Here is a 20,840-nt window from a genome sequence, read left to right as displayed (position 1 = left end):
GCAAGCAGTAGTGGTGCACCGAAATTTCAGCAACCAAAATTTTCTGCCCGAAAACGGATCAAAAATGCCGAAAATAGGGGGGCGCAGCGCAGGTGAAGTGTATGTGAACTGACACACCGGGGGTGGGCGAGTGGCCGCTAATAGATGTAACTAAGTGAGCCCTTCACTTCCCTATCAGGCGGGTATCTCTGCTGACAGGTAAGTGAAGGGTTAACCTCGTTAGAGCTATAAGCGGCCGCTCACTTGCCCGGTATATTAGTTCATATACAGGTCCTTCTCAAAAAATTAGCATATTGTGATAAAGTTCATTATTTTCTGTAATGTACTGATAAACATTAGACTTTCATATATTTTAGATTCATTACACACAACTGAAGTAGTGCAAGCCTTTTATTGTTTTAATATTGATGATTTTGGCATACAGCTCATGAAAAAACAAAATTCCTATCTCAAAAAATTAGCATATTTCATCCGACCAATAAAAAAAAAAGTGTTTTTAATACAAAAAAAGTCAACCTTCAAATAATTATGTTCAGTTATGTACTCAATACTTGGTTGGGAATCCTTTTGCAGAAATGACTGCTTCAATGCGGCGTGGCATGGAGGCAATCAGCCTGTGGCACTGCTGAGGTGTTATGGAGGCCCAGGATGCTTCGATAGCGGCCTTGAGCTCATCAAGAGTGTTGGGTCTTGCGTCTCTCAACTTTCTCTTCACAACATCCCACAGATTCTCTATGGGGTTCAGGTCAGGAGAGTTGGCAGGCCAATTGAGCACAGTAATACCATGGTCAGTAAACCATTTACCAGTGGTTTTGGCACTGTGAGCAGGTGCCAGGTCGTGCTGAAAAATGAAATCTTCATCTCCATAAAGCTTTTCAGCAGATGGAAGCATGAAGTGCTCCAAAATCTCCTGATATCTAGCTGCATTGACCCTGCCCTTGATAAAACACAGTGGACCAACACCAGCAGCTGACATGGCACCCCAGACCATCACTGACTGTGGGTACTTGACACTGGACTTCAGGCATTTTGGCATTTCCCTCTCCCCAGTCTTCCTCCAGACTCTGGCACCTTGATTTCCGAATGACATGCAAAATTTGCTTTCATCCGAAAAAAGTACTTTGGACCACTGAGCAACAGTCCAGTGCTGCTTCTCTGTAGCCCAGGTCAGGCGCTTCTGCCGCTGTTTCTGGTTCAAAAGTGGCTTGACCTGGGGAATGCGGCACCTGTAGCCCATTTCCTGCACGCGCCTGTACACGGTGGCTCTAGATGTTTCTACTCCAGACTCAGTCCACTGCTTCTGCAGGTCCCCCAAGGTCTGGAATCGGTCCTTCTCCACAATCTTCCTCAGGGTCTGGTCACCTCTTCTCGTTGTGCAGCGTTTTCTGCCACACTTTTTCCTTCCCACAGACTTCCCACTGAGGTGCCTTGATACAGCACTCTGGGAACAGCCTATTCGTTCAGAAATTTCTTTCTGTGTCTTACCCTCTTGCTTGAGGGTGTCAACGATGGCCTTCTGGACAGCAGTCAGGTCGGCAGTCTTACCCATGATTGCGGTTTTGAGTAATGAACCAGGCTGGGAGTTTTTAAAAGCCTCAGGAATCTTTTGCAGGTGTTTAGAGTTAATTAGTTGATCCAGATGATTAGGTTAATAGCTCGTTTAGAGAACCTTTTCATTATATGCTAATTTTTTGAGATAGGAATTTTGGTTTTTCATGAGCTGTATGCCAAAATCATCAAATATTAAAACAATAAAAGGCTTGCACTACTTCAGTTGTGTGTAATGAATCTAAAATAGATGATATAAGTCTAATGTTTATCAGTACGTTACAAAAAATAATGAACTTTATCACAATATGCTAATTTTTGGAGAAGGACCTGTACATAGTCACGTAGTAGTGATATCACTGAGAGACGGGCCAGAGGCGGGATTTTGAAAGGAGAGCACAAGAGGAGAGGAGCAAAGAGTTTGTCTGCCTGACATGGAGGAGCCGGCGTGCGGGAAGAAACAAGCACATTATTAATCCCACAAGTAAGCACTAAGCAGATTGCCATCATTAACTCTTTGGGGGGGGGGGCTGAGGCAAGGTTAATTACCAATGGTATTTGTATTATGCAGCATGAGGGGGTTAATGTATTGCCACTGGTCACTGATGCATTAGTGACCAACCAGTGGCAGTTAATTAACCCCTTTGTGCTGCATTAGTGCAATCAGTGTCAGTGCAACCAGTGTTAATGAACACTGACACTGGTGCCACTAATGCAGCACAAAGGGGTTAATTAACTGCCACTGGTCGGTCACTAATTCATCAGTGACCAGTGGCAATACATTAACCCCCTCATGCTGCATAAAACAAATACCATTGGCAATTAAATTAACCACTTGCCAACCCGTCACAGTATATATACTGCGACAGGGTGGCAGCTACAGGTGTACATCGCTGCCTGTTTTTGGCATATGCCCCTGTTTTAACTATTTTAAAATCATTTGAGGAAAAAAGTCCTTTTCGGTTTTCAGCCAAGGGCATCCTGAATTTTCAGTTTCTGTTTCGGCCCAGAATTTTCATTTCGGTGCATCCCTAAGAAGCAGACTAAGAAGATGGATTACTAGAACCATGTCCTGTAGTCTGATGAGACCAAGATAAACTTATTTGGTTTAGATGGTGTCAAGCGTGGGTGGCGGCAACCAGGTGAGGAGTACAAAGACGGGTGTGTCTTGCCTACAGTCAAGCATGATGGTGGGAGTGTCATGGTCTTGGGTGGCATGAGTGCTGCTGGCACTGGGGAGCTACACATCATTGAGGAAACCATGAATGCCAACATGTACTGTGACATACTGAAGCAAAGCATGATCCTCTCCCTTCGGAAACTGGACGGCAGGGCAGTATTCCAACATGATACCGACCCCAAACACACCTCCAAGACGACCACTGCCTTTCTAAAGAAGCTGAGGGTAAAGGTGATGGACTGGCCAAGCATGGCTCCAGACCTAAACCCTATTGAGCATCTGTGGGGCCTCCTAAAACGGAAGGTGGAGGAGCACAAGGTCTCTAACATCCACCAGCTCAGTGATGTTGTCATGGAGGAGTGGAAGAGGACTCCAGTGGCACCCTAACATGAGAGGTCAAGAGCCCCCCTCCCACCTTCAAAAGTCAAGAGTCACCCACCCTTCCTTAGATCACAATGCACCCCCTTACCTTGTGCTGCTGTCAGGAAGAAGATGCGCGTGAATCTGGGAAGAAGAAAGTGCATTGTCTGGAGAAGAAACAGAGGAGGGCTGGAGTCAGCCTGCAGAGACAAGGTGGTGTTGCAGCTGCACAGAGGGGTGCAGAATCTGTAGGAGGAGTTCTGCCCTCCTCTCTGCTGCAGACTGCTGAGAAGGGGGGTGCAAAGACAAACCTCTCTGCAGCTGCAGAGAGGACTGCAGGATCTGGCAAAGGAGTTCAGCCCTCTGCTGCCGACTACTGAGACTAGGTGGGGGCAGAGACAAGAGGGGTGCCGCAGCTGCAGGTGAGGTGCAAGGGCCACATGAAATGGCCTGGGGGGCCACATTCGGCCCGCAGGCCTTGTGTTTGATACCTGTGCCCTAGAGGGTTAAGGCAGTGCTGGAAAATAATGATGGCCACACACAATATTGACACTTTGGGCCCAATTTGAACATTTTAACTTAGAGGTGTACGGACTTTTGTTGCCAGCGGTTTAGACATTAATGGCTGTGTGCTGAGTTATTTTGAACGGACAGCAAATTTACACTGTTATACAAGCTGTACACTCACTACTTTACATTGTAGCAAAGTGTAATTTCTTCAGTGTTGTCACATGAAAAGATATAATAAAATATTTACAAAAATGTGAGGGGTGTACTCACTTTTGTGAGATACTGTATGTTGAAACATTTCATAATCAAAAGAAAACACATTTTGCTTTGTTTTGTAATTTTTTATTTTTTTTTGTTAGGCCCACCTGGAACAGGAAAAACATCATTGTGTAAAGCACTGGCTCAAAAGCTGACTATCAGACTGTCCTATAGGTAGTAGCTTACTTTTTTTTTTTTTAATAAATATTTGCCATTTTGTTATGTTTCTTTTTTTTATTATTATTGTTCTCTTGTGTATTACTCTTTTTTTTCTTATTTTTTCCTAGTGTTGTTCTGTCTGGATTTTAAGAAAAGTGGTTGCAATTTAGGAGCACTATACTAGCACAAATTATGTTTCCTAGTCATTACATAGATTTCTTTTATAACAACCTATGGTTATTCATATTCTTCTTCTTCTTTTTTTAGGTACAGATATGGTCAACTCATAGAGATTAACAGTCACAGCCTTTTCTCGAAGTGGTTTTCAGAGGTATTTATTATAAATATTTATGTAAACATGTTCTCTTTACTAACTTCATGGCACAAGAATTTTCCAGGAAAGGGCTGATCACACATCTTTTCTCTCCAATGTGGCATTCAGTGCACTTTGAATTAAAAACCAATACGTTTGCCTGATTATCTAGAACCAAATTAATTACAGACTTTTGTGTGGAAATCACAACTGATAAATCAATGTGCGTCAATTTTTCTATGCAAAAAAACACTAAGCCCTAAAACATATTTTTTTATTCAAACATAGCTAAAAATAATGTACACTGGCAAAAATTTCAAAATCATGTACCTACAGGTTGATGCAGTATTCAAATTCAGTTTTCCATAAGAAGAAATGTTCCTTACTTGCGTCCAAAAACTGGTCATAATAATGAGTGCCTCCACACACCAGACTATTTTTCATATTTAAGACAAAACCAAAGAAATTTCCCAGTTCATCTCTCCAGCCAGCCTGCTACCAACCAGATCACCCTGTTTATCAGTTTACGTTAAAAAATGGGTTTAGTTAGCACACCTTTGCAAATACATGCAAAAGCTGTGGAGGCCGCGACAAGGCACCCCATTATTACCCGCAGTCCCAATTCTATGCATTTTTGGGAGGCTCAATAGTAAAAGCACATGCATTAGAATAGATAAGCAGATCACAGGGGAGCCTGGAAGGAGTCCACCTTTCCTTTAAAGGCACAGGGGTGCACCTGACACCAGGAATATAGCACAATGGCAGCAATGAATTCCAGTGCGTCCCCTCACCAGCATTCCAACAGTAAAAACAAATGGCCACTGCCCCCATGTGTACCTGGCCTTCGCAGCAAGCACATGGAAAACAAAACCAAAAAAAAAATTCCCAGCTCAACTCGCAGCCAGTCTGCTACCAACCAAAATAACTTGTCTAACAGGTTAATTCGGTTGGTAGCAGGCTGGCTGGCGAGTTAAGCTGGAAATTTAATTTTGTTTTTTGGTTTTACATGCATTGCTCTTCCATGTGCTCCTTGCTGTGAGGACAGTGGCCATTTGTTTGTTTGTACTATTTTTAAATTTTACCCTGTATAACCTGATAATATAAAGCACATCAAAAAGTGAGCATCCCAACCCTAAAGCGCAACATGTTTCACCCTTAAAAGGGCTTCGTCAGGAGTGAAAAAAAGACATTTTATATAAAATGTGTGCTCAAACACAAAACAGCATGTGCAATGAAAGTGGCTGCCATCGCTAACTCTTATTTATATATTTTAGTTACCGCTAGGAGGAAAACAGGAAGCCAGTTCAGACAGGAGCTCCATTATGCTAAGACAGCACCCCCCTGTGGTCAAATGGCAAACAACTATTGCTTGTATCAGTTGTATCATTTGTATCATACATATTTAGATTCATACTGCCATTTTTCTTTGCATGTTATTATCAATTTTTAACAGTTTTAAGTAGGGATCGACGATTATCGGCAATGCCGATATATCGTGGGCCGATATGCACTTTCCCCGATATATAAGAATCGCCCCCTGAGTTTACCGATATTTCGGGAAAGTGCATGGACCGAAATGATGCCTGCAGCTAGAAGCATCACCCTGGTATCGGCGTCCATAGCCAACGGTTGGCTGTCTTGTAATGACAACAGATGCGGCTGAGAAGCCGCTCGGCTATCATTACAAGGAGCGGGAGGGGATGTCTCCCACCGCCTTCCGCGGCTCGCCCGGGTCTCCAGTCCCACTGGGAGACCCGGGCATCTTACCTGCATGGCCGCCCCGAAGAGAAGACCCGTTCAAAGCTTCATTTGCTCTGATTTGGTCTCCATGTAAAAAACCTGGAAGTGATGTCATGACATCACTTCCGGGTATTCGGCAGCAAATTAAAAAAAATGTGAGCATTCAAAACAGCCAAACGTGGGCGTTTTGAATGCTTTTAAGTGCAGAAGAGGGGTTTGGGGTCTTTTAGACCCTCACATCCCACCACAACAGTTCTTCTGAAAAATAAAAACATTTTTTTTTTTTTAAATGTCCGAAAATATTGGCCGATACTGATATCCGATGACCAAAATATCGGTTTCGGCACTAAAAAAACGATATCGGTCGATCACTAGTTTTAAGTAGATAACTTTATTTTTTAGGGAATCCCCAAAACAGATGCATATAGAGAGAAACATCAGACTACAGCAAGCATAATAAATGTATTCATGTAGAACTGGCAGAAATGTAAAACCTTCAGTAAGGCTTTTGGTGCACTTTGCCTTGTTTTGCAGGAGCAGGCTTTTTTTTTTGGTTCAGGGCGGATGCATTAAAATCTCTAGTAACTGGTTTTCCTTTCCTTATTAGTATTGCAGTAAAAATATGAACACATGATGCATTGATCAGCTCAGTAGACAGAATTAGATAGCTCAGTATGCTCTAAAAATTAAGACTCCTTTCACATGAACCTTCCGATCGTATCTGCCTGGCCGTTTTCCTGGCGGACCCAGTTGGAACCTTCAATCTCTTCTATGTAGCAGCAGGTGTAAACGGACACGTCAGTTAACACCCACCTACATCCAATCTGGCAATCTTGTTTACATCCGACCACTCGGTCTGTGCCCGCTCCACATATGTCATCCGCCTGGTCAGCAGGGGATCAGCGGACAGATTCACTGTTGAGCAAGTGGACCGCAGCCACAGAGTCTGCCCCGTGTGAAAGGGGGTCTAAGTGTCATGGATTCACCCAATGTTAATTGTTTGTTTGGTAAAAAGTTCTATAAATTATTAAAAAAATATGGTTTATAAACTTTGTGTGCACACTTTAAAAATATATAAAATTAAATCGACCTAACACCATTCTTTCTCTTTAATACTTGAAGGGTAGGTACATGCTGTTATGTATAACACATTAGTACAGTGGTACATTGCCTTGAAGAGGCACAAATCACTACTTTAACACTTTCACTGCTGGGCCCTGCCCTACATTTGGTACCTTAGATAGCCAAGTCAGCTTTGAGATTTTTCACATGCCCACTACAGACCTTGTTAAAAAGCCCTCAAGCTGTTTTTTTTTTTTTTTGTAAGAGGCAGAATGATTTTGTATGTACCAAAATATTTGTATATATGCGTACCGGAAAAGGATTAAGCAAACAACTTTTCCAGAATCAATTTGTGGAAAAAATGCTACCCCTTTTTTAAAGGAGGGATTAAACAATTGATATTTATCTGTTTTAGCATTCTTTGTCAAAGTTTGTCTTTTACTCTAAAGTTACTGAGAAATTGCATCAGACCGTTATGTTTTTCAGAGTGGCAAGCTGGTAACGAAAATGTTTCAGAAGATTCATGAACTGATAAATGAGAAAGATGTTTTAGTTTTCGTGTTGATCGATGAGGTATGTCATTGTAACTCATAATTAGTTCTGTAAAAGATGTCCGTTTTGTATGTGAATACAACATAATACCTATAATGTTTTTAAAATATTCTTCTGTAGAATGTAGAGTAGCCTTTCTCAACCTTTTCGCTCCCATAAGGACCTTTTGAAATACTTTTCAGATCTTGGATGACACTGCTTAAGATGTGTCTACAAATCACAGTACATTAGTGTGATCAGTAAGTTGTATATATAATAAATAAAAGAATAAAGTATGTGGTGTACCTAGCCACTTCACTACCGACCTATTGCAGAATGACGCCTGCAAGGTGGCTCAGTAATCCAGGCTGGGCGTCATTTGACGTCTAGCAGGATAAGCCGCTTCTGCGGGGTGCGCAGAGCGCCGATCAGTGGTGCTGTGTGCCGCTCCGACACACCGCATCTCCGATCTTGGTAAAGAGCCTGTGACGTAGGCTCTATACTACGGGATCAGCTGTGACCAATCACAGCGGTAACCGGGAAGTGCCGGTAATCGGCTTTCCTCAGTTCACGCTGATAAGGCGCGAGCAGAGGAGAGCCGAACGGTGGCTCTCCTGACGGGGGGTTGGTCTGCGCTTATGATCAGCGCCTAGATTATCAGTGCAGCCCCCATCAGAGATGCCAATCAGCGCCTAGCAAAAATGCCATTTAGTGCCCATCATTAATGTCTGTCAGTGCCTCCTCCTTAGTGCTGCCTATCATTGCCCTCTATTAGTGCCCGTCAGTGCCGCCTATCAACGCCCATCAGTGCCACCTATCAGTGCCCATCATTGCTGCATATCATTGCCGCCTATCAGTGCCCATCAGTGCTGCCTATCAGTGCTGCATATTAGTGCCTCCTCATCAGTGCCTGAAGAAAAGCTTTTTTTTTTTTATTTGTCTTTTTTAATTTGTTTAACAAAAAATAAAAAAAACCCAGTGGTGCTTAAATACCACCAAGAAAAAGCTCTATTTGTGGGAAAAAAATGATAAACATGTAATTTTGGTACAGCGTTGCATGACCACGCAATTTTCATTCAAAATGCGACAGCGCTGAAAGCTGAAAATTGGTCTGGGCAGGAAGGGGGTGAAAGTGCTCAGTATTGAAGTGGCTAGAGTAATTAACTCCTAAACACACACACATATATATATATATATATATATATATATATATATATATATATATATATATATATATATGAGTGTGTGTAAAGTTCAGTGGTCAGGGATCAACGCTATATATCCACAAAACGTTTTTTCTTCCAAAAGGCAATACAATGCTTTCAGCAGCAAACAAAATTAGCTGTTCTTCAGCTTAGTAACATTAAATAAACTAATAACTCTAAAGGGTCCCCCGACAACAGGCTTGTAGGTGCCACTGTCCCAGAGCTGTTAGGGGTTTTTTCCAACCCTGAGATACTAATAGCTCTCACAACTTCTCACAGGCACCTTTCACAAACTCCTTCAAGTCCACCATGTGCTGATTGTCATTTCCTGCATTGTAAACCTCTCCTGTGGGTCAATTAATCCTCTGAGGGAAGAGATGCATATCTTTTTCCTGGCATCCTGTTATATATACGACATGTATTTATTTTTAAGATGTGGTAATCGAAAAGGCTGGATGATTGAAGTCAGCCAACATAACCTAATTGACTAAGCAAAGTGAAAATACCCCCCTGTAAAGCGAAAATTTACTTGTGATAGTAAATGATGTGAAAATGTGACAATACATTTTGCAAAGTATAAAAAAAAAAGAGGATGTAGGGGTTGGATAAGGAGAGAGTAGGACAGAAGGGGAGGGGAGTCTCAAGGATGTCAGGGTTGTCAAGCCTAGTACAGGAGGAAAGAGTGGAGAGTGCAAGCAGAACATCCTAGATGAAGAGCAACAGTTTTTTTTTTTTTTTCAAAATAATTGGCCCCATCATTATTAGCAAGCACCAAAGTGGGTGTATTGGTGAGGTAATATACGTTTAGGCTGTAATAAATGAATGAGCAAGGAAAGCCTGTTGAACACCATTAGGGGTTACTGTCAAGTGAAAGAAAAAAGCAGTTGGGCTGTCACCATAAACATGTTGGTTAATTTAAAAATGATTTATTTTACTTTGTCCCAGAACCTTTGTAGGTCTGGACAGTCCCAAAAGATATGCAGCAACGTTGTTAATTTAATCTCCAGCATAGATGGGAGCAGTTGGGAAACAATTTGTGAAGGATTGATGGGACCCTGTACCGTAGTGTCAAAAATCTGAATCCAGATTCCTGCATTTTGCTGGAATTAGAGACTTTGTAAGCAATAAAGAGGATATGTTCATTCTGATCATTTGTAAAGATTTTCTCTCTCTCCCTTTTTTGCAAATAGGGTGGGGAGTAGTTTTCTGGAGGAGTTTTAAGCGAAGTTACAGTGCTTCATAGTTATGTATTTTCATTACATAGACTGCCTTGTGATACATCAGAGGGTCCAGCAAAGGCCTTTCTACAAAGGCATCATGAGAAAGTGGTGGATCTTGGACTTTCATTTAACACTCTTAAAGTCCAAATAGCAGTATTTAGCTCCTTTTTTGCATGCTATACAGAAATTACAGAAGATATGAACCAAGCCTAAGATAACAAGAAATTACATATTTCATTTGTTTAGCAAAAACCACTGCTCTCTTTTGCTGATGTTGTCTTGCAAAATTACTTTTTATGTAATCAATAGACATAAACAATATAAAAGTTTAAAAAACCTGCTTCTTTTCCTATTTTGACCAATGTTAAATTTAAAACTACTAGTGTTACAAAAGATGGCGTATACATTTTATTACAAATTGGCACCCAAACTGAAAAACTATCAAAAATGATCCCTGTACAAAGCAATGCAAAGTTATTTAAAAAGCAATAAAAGCAAATGTTTAAAATTTCACTAGAAAAAAAAAAGGAATGGGAAAAAATTGTTAAGGCCTGAGGCAGACTGTCATTTGGACATCAGGCGTTTTTTTTTTTTTTTCTACAGCCAATAAACTCCCCAGCATGTTATCCTATGTGTCCATGCACACATAGGCTTTTATCAGCAGTTTTTGGCAGGAGCATTTTCAGGCTGGAAAAAACGTCCAGAACTACTGCATTTGAAGAGGAGTTTTTAATCTCTAAAAACACAGCTATACAGTATTTTTGAGCCTCAAGCTTTTGTGGGAGTATAGTTTTGCTAAAAAATTCTAATGCAAAAAAGCTGAAAACTAGTTAAAACTCACGTTTTTAATGTGACCCTCTACAGCTAATGCTCCTGGCATGTTTATAATGTCCAGTGTGCATGAGGCCTAATGGTTAAAAAGATAAAAAATAGAAAAAAAAAAATCTTTAGAAAAACAATAGCTTGTTTACTAGGTTAAGTGTATACATAGATTCCAGTCACTTTAAGACTCGGTTCACACTACCGCGACCATAAGTCGCCTTATGACGGAGCAACTTTTTACCGCGACTTCAGCGCCATTATTTAAAGCGACTTATATGATAGACGACTTTGTGTTTGGCCAATCAGAATATGATGTGTTGTGACCTAATTCTCCTTTTCTGTTTTTTTTTTTTCCTCATTGCCCACCAGTGCCATGTATCAGTATCCACCAGTGCAACTTATGTGTCCACTAGTGCCACTGCCCACCAGTGCCACGTATCAGTGTCCACCAGTGCCACTGCCCACCAGTGCCACGTATGTGTCCACCAGTGCCACTGCCTACCAGTGCCACGTATCAGTGTCCACCAGTGCCACTGCCCACCAGTGCCACGTATCAGTGTCCACCAGTGCCACTGCCCACCAGTGCCACGTATCAGTGTCCACCAGTGCCACTGCCCACCAGTGCCACGTATCAGTGTCCACCAGTGCCACTGCCCACCAGTGCCACATATCAGTGTCCACCAGTGCCACGTATCAGTGCCACGAATCAGTGTCCACCAGTGCCACGTATTAGTGCCACGAATCAGTGTCCACCAGTGCCACATATCAGTGCCACGAATCAGTGTCCAGTGCCACGAATCAGTGTCCACCAGTGCCATGTATCAGTGCCCACCAGTGCCACTGCCCACCAGTGCCACTTATCTGTGTCCACCAGTGCCACTCACACAGACCAGGCAGAGATAATGGTATATAGCAGGGGTCTTCAAACTACAGCCCTCCAGCTGTTCAGGAACTACAATTCCCATCATGCCTAGTCATGTCTGTAAATGTCAGAGTTTTACAATGCCTCATGGGATGTGTAGTTCTGCAACAGCTGGAGGGCCGTAGTTTGAGGATCCCTGGTATATAGGAACTGTAGGTATGGCTGCAATGTGGGGAATGCCTGGCTAATCTCTTTCTTCTTCCTGGAAAGTCTGATAAGTCGCTTGACAAAAGATAAGGATCCGACTTGGAGGCGACTCCCATTGAAGTCTATTGGCACAAGTCGGATAGAGGTCGCCTTGAAGTAGTACAGGACCCTTTTCTGAAGTCGGAGCGACTTCAGTAGTGCATATTAAGATGGCTCTCATTCATTTACATTGCATTTGTTATGACAAGCGACTTGGGGCGACTTGACGGCACACAAGTCGCCTGACAAGTCGTACTAGTGTGAATGGAGCCTAAGAGCTGTTTACATAAACATATCTAGATCTGTGGATTATTGGACAAAAGAAGTAGTTCAATCTGCACTATACATCAATAGGGTTACATCTTCTTTACAAATTACACACCGAACAATATTTTTTTTTTATATATTTTTATTCATTTAAGTTCAATCAGTTTTACAAAATGCTTAAAAACAAAAAAAAGGTAGAATAGAAAATATCACAATTCCCCCTTAACCCCCCCCCCAACCCCTCAATTCCCTTTTAAAATATTAATAACTTCCAATATGACCTACTCGGCTTCTATATGATTATATGATTCCTATACGTCCTCATTGTAATCATTTTTCTAATTTTCCCAAATTCGTATGTAGACCCAAATTCATAGTTACATAGTTACATAGTTAGTGAGGTTGAAAAAAGACACAAGTCCATCCAGTTCAACCTATGATGTGTGTGTGTGTTTGCTTTTACCCGTACATTGTATACCCCTGTATGTTGTGGTCTTTAATAGTTACATAGTTAGTGAGGTTGAAAAAATTCGTATGTAGACACTGGTTGTTTTGAAGTCTTTCCACTTTTTCGAGAAATTATCAACACTTTCTTCGTCTCTGCTACACATAAATTCCATATCATATATGTAGTCGACTCTTCTACACCATTACTAACTGTGGGGGCTTTGGATTCTAGCCATCTTTTTGGGATCCTCCCCTTCACCGCATTAAGTAAATTTGGCACTACAGGCTCTTCCCGAGTTACAAACAACTCCTACTTACAAACGGAGGGAGACAACAGGAAGTGAGAGGAAATCTACCCCTAGGAATGGGAAATTCACTCCTGTAAGAGTTCTCATGGGAAAAAGGTGTCTCCACTGAAGCTTTATCACCAATCCTTGTTTCCACAACAATCCAAAATTTTAAAAATCCAATTGTCACAGGGACAGAAAGTGAGGTGAAATCTTCTGAACAGTGCACAGACAGCAAAACAGTTGATACAGGGGTGTTAACCCTTCCCTATGCTATTCACGAAACATAAAAATTATTCTTTATACTTAAAAAATGTACCTGTTCCGACTTACAAATTCGACTTAAGAACAAACCTACAGTCCCTATCTTGTTTGTAACATGGGGACCGCTTGTATTGAGTTTCTATAAAGTTTTTGTGGTCTATTCGTTTTATGGAATAAACATACCCAGGGGTCAACCTCAACTTCCTCGCCTATAATTTGTTTAATATAATGTTGTGTCTTTAACCAATAAACCCGGATCTTGGGGCATTCCCACCATATATGAAACACTGATCCTAACACCTGACACCCCCTCCAGCACCAGCTAGATTTCTCAGGTTGACTATGATGTGCCCTGACCGGTGTAATATACCATCTAGAGAGGCACTTATAGTTCTTATCAATGGTATTTGCATCTCTAGCGGTGCAGTGTGCGTCTCTCAGTACAGTTTTCACCTTGTGTTCTTCTAGTCTAATTTTCCCATTTCTCTTTTCCATTTTTCAATAAAAGGAAGTTTTCTCTTTCCCTCCAGATCCTATAAACTTGGGACAAACCATGTTTTACCTTTTTTTAATGGATTACAGAGTTTTTCCATAGGGTTCAACTCTTTTTCCGATCTGATTGGATGAGGCAAAGATAAGACAAAGTGTGTCAGTTGCATGTGATTCCACTTATTTAGTGTCAGCTTCCTTAGCATATTTAATTCATGAAGTGGCCTAATCTTCCCTTTGTGTATTATATATTTTAATCGTAATTCACCTAACCCACCAACAAATTGTTTCTCTAACCCTGGTGAAAAAAAATTTGTGCCCGCTAATGGTAGTAACAGAGAGTTGTATTTCCATCTGGCTTGCAGAGCAGAGCATCCCAAGTTTTGTATACAACTCTCGTTAAATCGTGTGTTTCCTCGTGTATTTCCCTTAATTTTGGTGGGATCCAAATGTGCTCGGCTTAACATGACTTCCAACTTTACCCATCTTTTTCTGAGTCTTTTTGTCTATTCAATCATCCGTGATAACACTGTTGCTATATAATCTCTTTTATTATCCGGTGCCCCTAATTCCCCAGATAACTTATCTCTGCTAAGAGTCGCCCACTGCACCTTCGGTTTTTTTCCCTGCAATATAGATTTTAAAAGAATTATTTTTATTATTCTGAAATATGCAACAGGGATAGCAATAGGAAGCATTTGGAATCTTTAAACAATTTTTGTAGAATTAACATTTTAAACATATTAATTCTGGCCAACCAAGATATTGGGCGATTCAAAATTTTTCCTAATATTAAGCTTAATCTCCTCTAACAATGGAGTGTAGTTGGCCAGGTAGAGATTTTCAGGTAAGGATGTTATATTTATCCCTAAGTATTTTAGTTTAAATTTTGCCCACATGATTTAAAATTCTTTCTGTAGTGCCTGTTCTTCTTTTTTTATTCAGACTTATATTTAAAATTTCAGATTTTATTGAGTGTATCTTAAAATTTGACAGTTCCCCATATCTTCTCAGTTTTTTGATAATATTTGGAAGACTAATTCTAGGGTTTTTATAAAAAAAGGATGTAATCCACGTATGCTGCGATTTTATGTTAGTCTTGCCCATTCTTCACCCCCCATTATATCTGCGTTATTCCTAATTGAAGCCAACAAAGGTTCAAGTGACAGGATGAACAGCATGAGCGAAAGAGGACACCCCGGCCTCGTCCCGTTACACTTCTCGAACTTAGTTGACAGATTACCATTTACCTTTACCCAAGCGGAGAGATTGCTATATAGGGCTCCTATCCAGCGAAGCATCTTGGGTCCAACCCCTAAATTCTTTATTGTTTCAGCCATGAAGTCCCAGTCCACTCTGTCAAAAGCTTTTTCAGCATTAATTGACAACAAGAGGACCGAGACCTCACTTTTTTTTTTTCAGCATCAATTGACAACAGGAGGACCAAGACCTCACGTTTTTTTTCAGCATCAATTGACGACACTGGGACCGAGACCTCACGTTTTTTTCCGCATTAATTGACAACAGGAGGACGGAAACCTCACGTTTTTTTTTTTTCAGCATCAATTGACAACGGGAGGGCCAGGACCTCATGGTTTTTAGACCTGTGTATTAGCAGTTGCGTTCTTATCATGTTATCTTTTCCTTCTCTACAAGGAATAAATCCTGTTTGATCGGGGTGGATCCATTCTACCATCAGAACCTTCAGTCGAGCCGCTAGAGAGTTGCGTCTTTCCCATTTTTAGGAATCACTGTTATATGTGCCCGTAATGATTCAATTCTTATTTTCCCCTTGTCCCCTACCTCGTTCATATTAGAGCAAAGGTTCGGGACCAGTATTTCCTTGAATCTCTTATAATAACTAGTTGTGAATCTGTCCGAGCCATGACTTTTTCCTGTTTGAGAATTTTTTAGGACCTTATTTATTTCTTCTTGGGAAATTGGCTCCTCGAGAGCTAACAGTTTTCCTTTATCTATTTTGGGAAGTTTTGAGTCTTGTATATATTTGATGACATTTTGCTTTCTAAGTTGCTCAGCCTAGGGTCTGCTTTTTTGTCTAACCATGCAGAGGTTCTTATAGAAATTTTGAAAAGCATTCGCAATTTCTGTAGTTGAAAAAAACATTTCTCCTCTTCTATTCTTTATTTTCTCTATATAGTTATTTGACTTTATACTTTTTAACAGACCAGACAGGTATTTCCTAGGTTTATTTCCCCACTTGTATCTTTCCTTAGCCACCCTGTTAAAACACTGTCTAGTCTCTTCCTCGAGCTAGTCTCTTAACTTATCTCTTTTTAACACCAAAGCTTTTTTTATTTCGACCTTTAAGGTGTTTTTATGTTCTTGTTCCAAATCATGCAACTCTGCTATTAGTCTATTTATCTTTGCAGTTCTTTCTCTTTTTTTCTTAACTCCAATTGAGATAAATATTCCTCTTCATATAGGCTTTATGGGCCTCCCAAGTAATAGCCTGGGAGACCTCAGGGGATTAATTTAACAGGAAGTACTGGGAAAGGTCTTCCTCAGCTCTTCTTCCCACTTCCTCATCTAATAATAATTCTTTGTTTAATCTCCAAGAATTTATTTTTTATAGGGCCCTGTGAGTTTTAGTTCCACAATCGTTGGGGCATGATCAGATATAGTGACTGTCCCAATTGACATACTAACTAATGCCTCAATCAGTCTATGGTCTAACATTATATAACCCAGTTTTGAGTATGTCAAGTGCACGGGCGATAGATTAATAAACCCTCTCCCCCCGGATGTTGGATTTTCCAGGCATCTACTAATTGACATTTATAAAGCTTATTTCTAACTTTCCTGAGCTGACATCCATCCCTCAACCGTGCACCCGATGTACAATCAAGAAGCGCATCAATACAAAAATTAGAGTCCCCTGCCAAACTTAGGTAACCCTCTTTAAAAGTGGACAATTAATCAATAATTTTCTTTAAATATCCTTTTGAGTTTTTATTTGGGCTATAAATATTTGCCAGCGTACAATCTAAACATTGTAGTTGACCCCTCAGAACGATGTATCGACCATCCGGGTCCACCATTCTTTCTGCCAGGGAAAACCTAACCTCTTTAGGGAATTGGGTTACATGATATTTGCAAATTATAAACAGAAGCATATTTATAATACAATGTACAGTATATAGGTGCATCACAAAAAAATTAGAATATCAAAAAGTTGATTTATTTCAGTAATTCATTTCAAAAGTGAAACTCCTATATTATATGGATTCATTACACACAGAGTGATATATTTCAAGCATTTATTTCTTTTAATTTTGATGATTCTGGCTTACAGCTAGTGAAAAATTCAGTATATTAGAAAATTAGAATATTGTTTCCTGAGCCTTTAAATGGTCTAGTTAAGTAGGTTATACAATCACTAGGAACACAGCTGGCTTGACAGTTACATAGTTTGTGAGGTTGAAAAAAGACATCAGTCCATCCAGTTCAACCTATGATGTGTGTGTGTGTTTGCTGTTAACCGTACATTGTATACTGTATTTTTTGTGGTCTTTAAGGTGCCTATCTAATAGTTTTTTCAAACTATCGATGCTCCCTGCTGATATGACGGCTTGTGGAAGAGAATTCCACATCCTTACTGCTCTGACAGTGAAGAACCCCTTACGTATTTTAAGGTTAAACAGTTTTTCCTCTAGTTTTAATGAGTAGCCCCGTGTCTTATTGTATTCCTTTTCTCTGAAAAGTTTGTTCCTTATGCTAGGGTCGCACAGTATTTGTACATTGATATCATATCCCCCCTCAATCGTCTCTTCTCCAGAGAGAATAAGTTCAGTGCTTGTAGCCTTTCCTCATAGCTGATGCCCTCCTAATTATTTTTGTTGCCCTTCTCTGGACTCTCTCCAGATCCAGCACATCCTTCCTGAGGACCGGTGCCCAGAACTGGACAGCCTACTCCAGATGTGGCCGGACCAGAGTCTTGTAGAGTGGGAGAATAATCTCTTTATTTCTGGAGTGAATCCCCTTTTTTATACATGCCAGTATTCTGTTGGCTTTGCTTGCAGGGGCTTGGCATTGCCACTGCCAAGCCTGTTGTCTACCAGTACCCCCAGGTCCTTTTCCATCCTAGACTCACCCAGAGGTTTCCCCCCCCCAGTGAGTATCTTGCTTTCGTGTTTCTGAAGCCCAAGTTCATTACTTTACATTTTGCAACATTAAACCTCATCTGCCATGCAGTTGCCCACCCCATTATTTTGTTCAGATACGGTTGTAAGGTAGATAGAAGGTAGATAGAAGATATAGGCATGCTTAGTTTAGTATCATCCGCAAATACTGAGATTGTACTCGATATCCCCTCCACTAGATCATTTATGAATAAATTAAACATTTGTGCAGAAGACAGTCACTGATACCCTCTACAAGGAGGGTAAGTCACAAAAGGTCATTGCTAAAGAACTGTCTGTTCACAGAGTCCTGTATCCAAGCATATTAATGGAAAGTTGAGTGGAAGGAAAAAGTATGGTAGAAAAAGGTGCACAAGCAACAGGGATAGCCACAGCCTTGAGAGGATTATGAAGCAAAGATCATTCATTTAAGAATTTTAGGGAGATTCACGAGGAGTGGACTATGGCTGGTGTCAGTGCTTCAAAAGCCCACCACACACCAGACGTATCCAGGACATGGGTTACAACTGTCCCATTCCTTGTGTCAAGCCACTCCTGAACCAGAGACAATGTCAGAAGCGTCTTACCTGGGCTAAGGAGAAAAAGGACTTGACTGTTATTGCTCAGTGGTCCAAATACCTATTTTTGGATGAAACTAAAGTTTGCATTTCATTTGGAAATCAAGGTCCCAGAGTCTGGAGGGGGAGTTGAGAGGCACAGAATCCAAGTTGCGTGAGGTCCAGTGTGAAGTTTCCACAGTCCAGTGATGATTTGGGCAGCCATGTCATCTGCTGGTGTTGGTTCACTGTGTTTTATTAAGTCCAAAGTCAGCCCAGCCCTCTACCAGAAAATTCTAGAGCACTTCATGCTTCCCTCTGCTGACCAGCTTTTTGGAGTTGCTGATTTAATTTTGCAGCAAGACTTGGCACCTGCCCACACTGCCAAAAGTGCCAATACCTGGTTTAATGATCATGGTATTCCTGTGCTTGATTGGCTAGCAAACTCGCCTGACTTAAACCCCATAGAGAATCGGTGGGGTATTGTCAAGAGGAAGATCAAAGACACCAGACTCAACAATGCAGATGAGCTGAAGACCACTATCAAAGCAACCTGGGCCTCCATAACACCTCAGCAGAGCCACAGGCTGATCGCTTCCATGCCACGCAGCATTGATGCAGTAACTCATGCAAAAGGAGCCCGACCAAGTTTTGGGTGTGTATACAATACTGTACATACTTTTTAGTAAGCCAACGTTTCTGTATTAAAAATCCTTTTTCTCCTTTGTTCATTGACGGACACAGCTCCTGATTCTTCTTAACCGTTGGGTTATACTGCCCCCTACAGGAGTAGGACACTAGGCAGGAAAAAGCTTGACTACGCCTATGGGCAGTCCCAGGGGGTATACACTCACTCTCAGCTATAGGCACTCAGTTTTTTTCTGCCTAGTCAGGAGTAAGGACCTAGTTCCTTGCTGTTATTTTTGGTCCTGGCAATTTTTTATTTTTCCTCGCAGTGTCCTTGAGAGGATAGCTGCGTTAAAGGTGGACGGTCCCACCTATAGTGGGCTAAACATTTATGCTGGGCCCTGGTGGGGAAACCACTTCCCCCTATTTTGGAGAGCTGTTGGATCAGTTGGGCCAGGGGCTACAGTTTATCTGTGATGCTTTTTGGGATGCGGCTCCTTTGATTTCTAGGCTGTCGGTACCAGCAGTGGTCCTTTGGCATATTATCTGGCTGAACTGCTGGTCTGCAGACCAGACTTCTAAGTAGGCCTTATCTAACCTCCTCCTTGTAGGGGATCGCCTATTTGGAGCGTCCTTGGATGACATCGTTAAGGGTCCCGCAGGGGGGGGGGGGGGGGGAAGAGTACTCTTCTTCCGCAGGCTACCACGTATATGTGGGCCATTCTCCTTGGCTCATAAGAGGTCTTTTCGACAAGGGATCAAAAGTCAGGGCCTCCACCAGAGGTTCCAAGAGGACCTGGTATGGCAAGCCACGAGCCGGCTCTTCCAGATCTGCGGACAAGGCTGCCTCTGCATGCAGGGGCACCCTCATCCGTTTCTGGGGTGGGGGGGGGGACATCTTCGCTGGTTTCTGGATCTATGGACCTCCCTGGTAAAGGACAAGTGGATCTACAAAGTTATTCGGTCAGGCTACAAGATCGTTCCCTTCCAACCTGCACTTCTCTTTGGGGCAGTGCAAGACTTGTAACTTCAAGGGTGGTTGTTCTGGTTCAGACTTCGGAACATTTTCAGGGGTCTTTACTCAAACCTCTTTACAGTCCCCAGGAAGTAAGGCAACATACGTCCAATTCTAGACCTCAAGGTGCTAAATTGCTTTGTGCAAGTACGGAAGTTCAGCATGGAGTCCATTCACACGGTAGTGGCATCCCTACCTCAGGGGGATTTCTTCTTGCTTCTATTGACCTGAAGGACGCCTACCTGCACATTCTAATATGTGCCGGTCACCAGCGCTTCCTCCATTTAGCCGTGGGCGGGGAGCATTATCAGTTTGTGGCGCTCCTCGGGTCTTCATAAGACTGTTGGCCCCGCTGTTGGCATTGATTGTTTGAGTCAGCGGGGGATCGCGGTACTGGGTACCTGGACGATCTCCTGCTAGCAGAGTCTCCGACTGCTCTGATGGCCACCTGGAGATTGCTCTGCGAACTCTGAGGGAGTTTTGTTGGATTTCAAACCTTCAGGGTCTGCTTTTGTTTTGTCCTCAAAAACTGTACTATCTGGGTCTGACTCGGGACTCGGCCTCAGCTGGAGTGTTTCTTCCTCTGGAAAAAAAACTCCAGATTTTGCTGGAGGCAATTCAGCTTCTGTTGCTCAGCAAACGGTCATCCTTCTGGGCTTGCATGCGGGTGGTTGGCCTGATGGTGTCCACCCTCGAGGCGGTCTGTTTACACAGTTCCACACAAGATCTCTG

The 20,840-nt window shown here is 41.8% G+C and overlaps 1 protein-coding gene across 1 annotated transcript in view; it reads left to right on the top strand.

Annotated features, from left to right (window-relative positions):
- TRIP13 (thyroid hormone receptor interactor 13) overlaps window positions 1-20,840 on the top strand; it is a 168,443-nt gene that overhangs the window by 62,846 nt on the left and 84,757 nt on the right. Inside the window, exons 6-8 of the mRNA XM_082258830.1 lie at window positions 3,958-4,030; window positions 4,283-4,346; window positions 7,617-7,703. Coding sequence (XP_082114956.1) covers window positions 3,958-4,030; window positions 4,283-4,346; window positions 7,617-7,703 — 224 coding nt within the window. The remainder of the gene's footprint in view (window positions 1-3,957; window positions 4,031-4,282; window positions 4,347-7,616; window positions 7,704-20,840) is intronic.

The sequence above is a fragment of the Pelophylax lessonae genome (genome assembly GCF_965119305.1).
Source record: "Pelophylax lessonae genome assembly, chromosome: 5".
Taxonomy (NCBI): Eukaryota; Metazoa; Chordata; class Amphibia; order Anura; family Ranidae; genus Pelophylax; species Pelophylax lessonae.
This window is presented reverse-complemented; position numbering and strand designations above follow the sequence as displayed.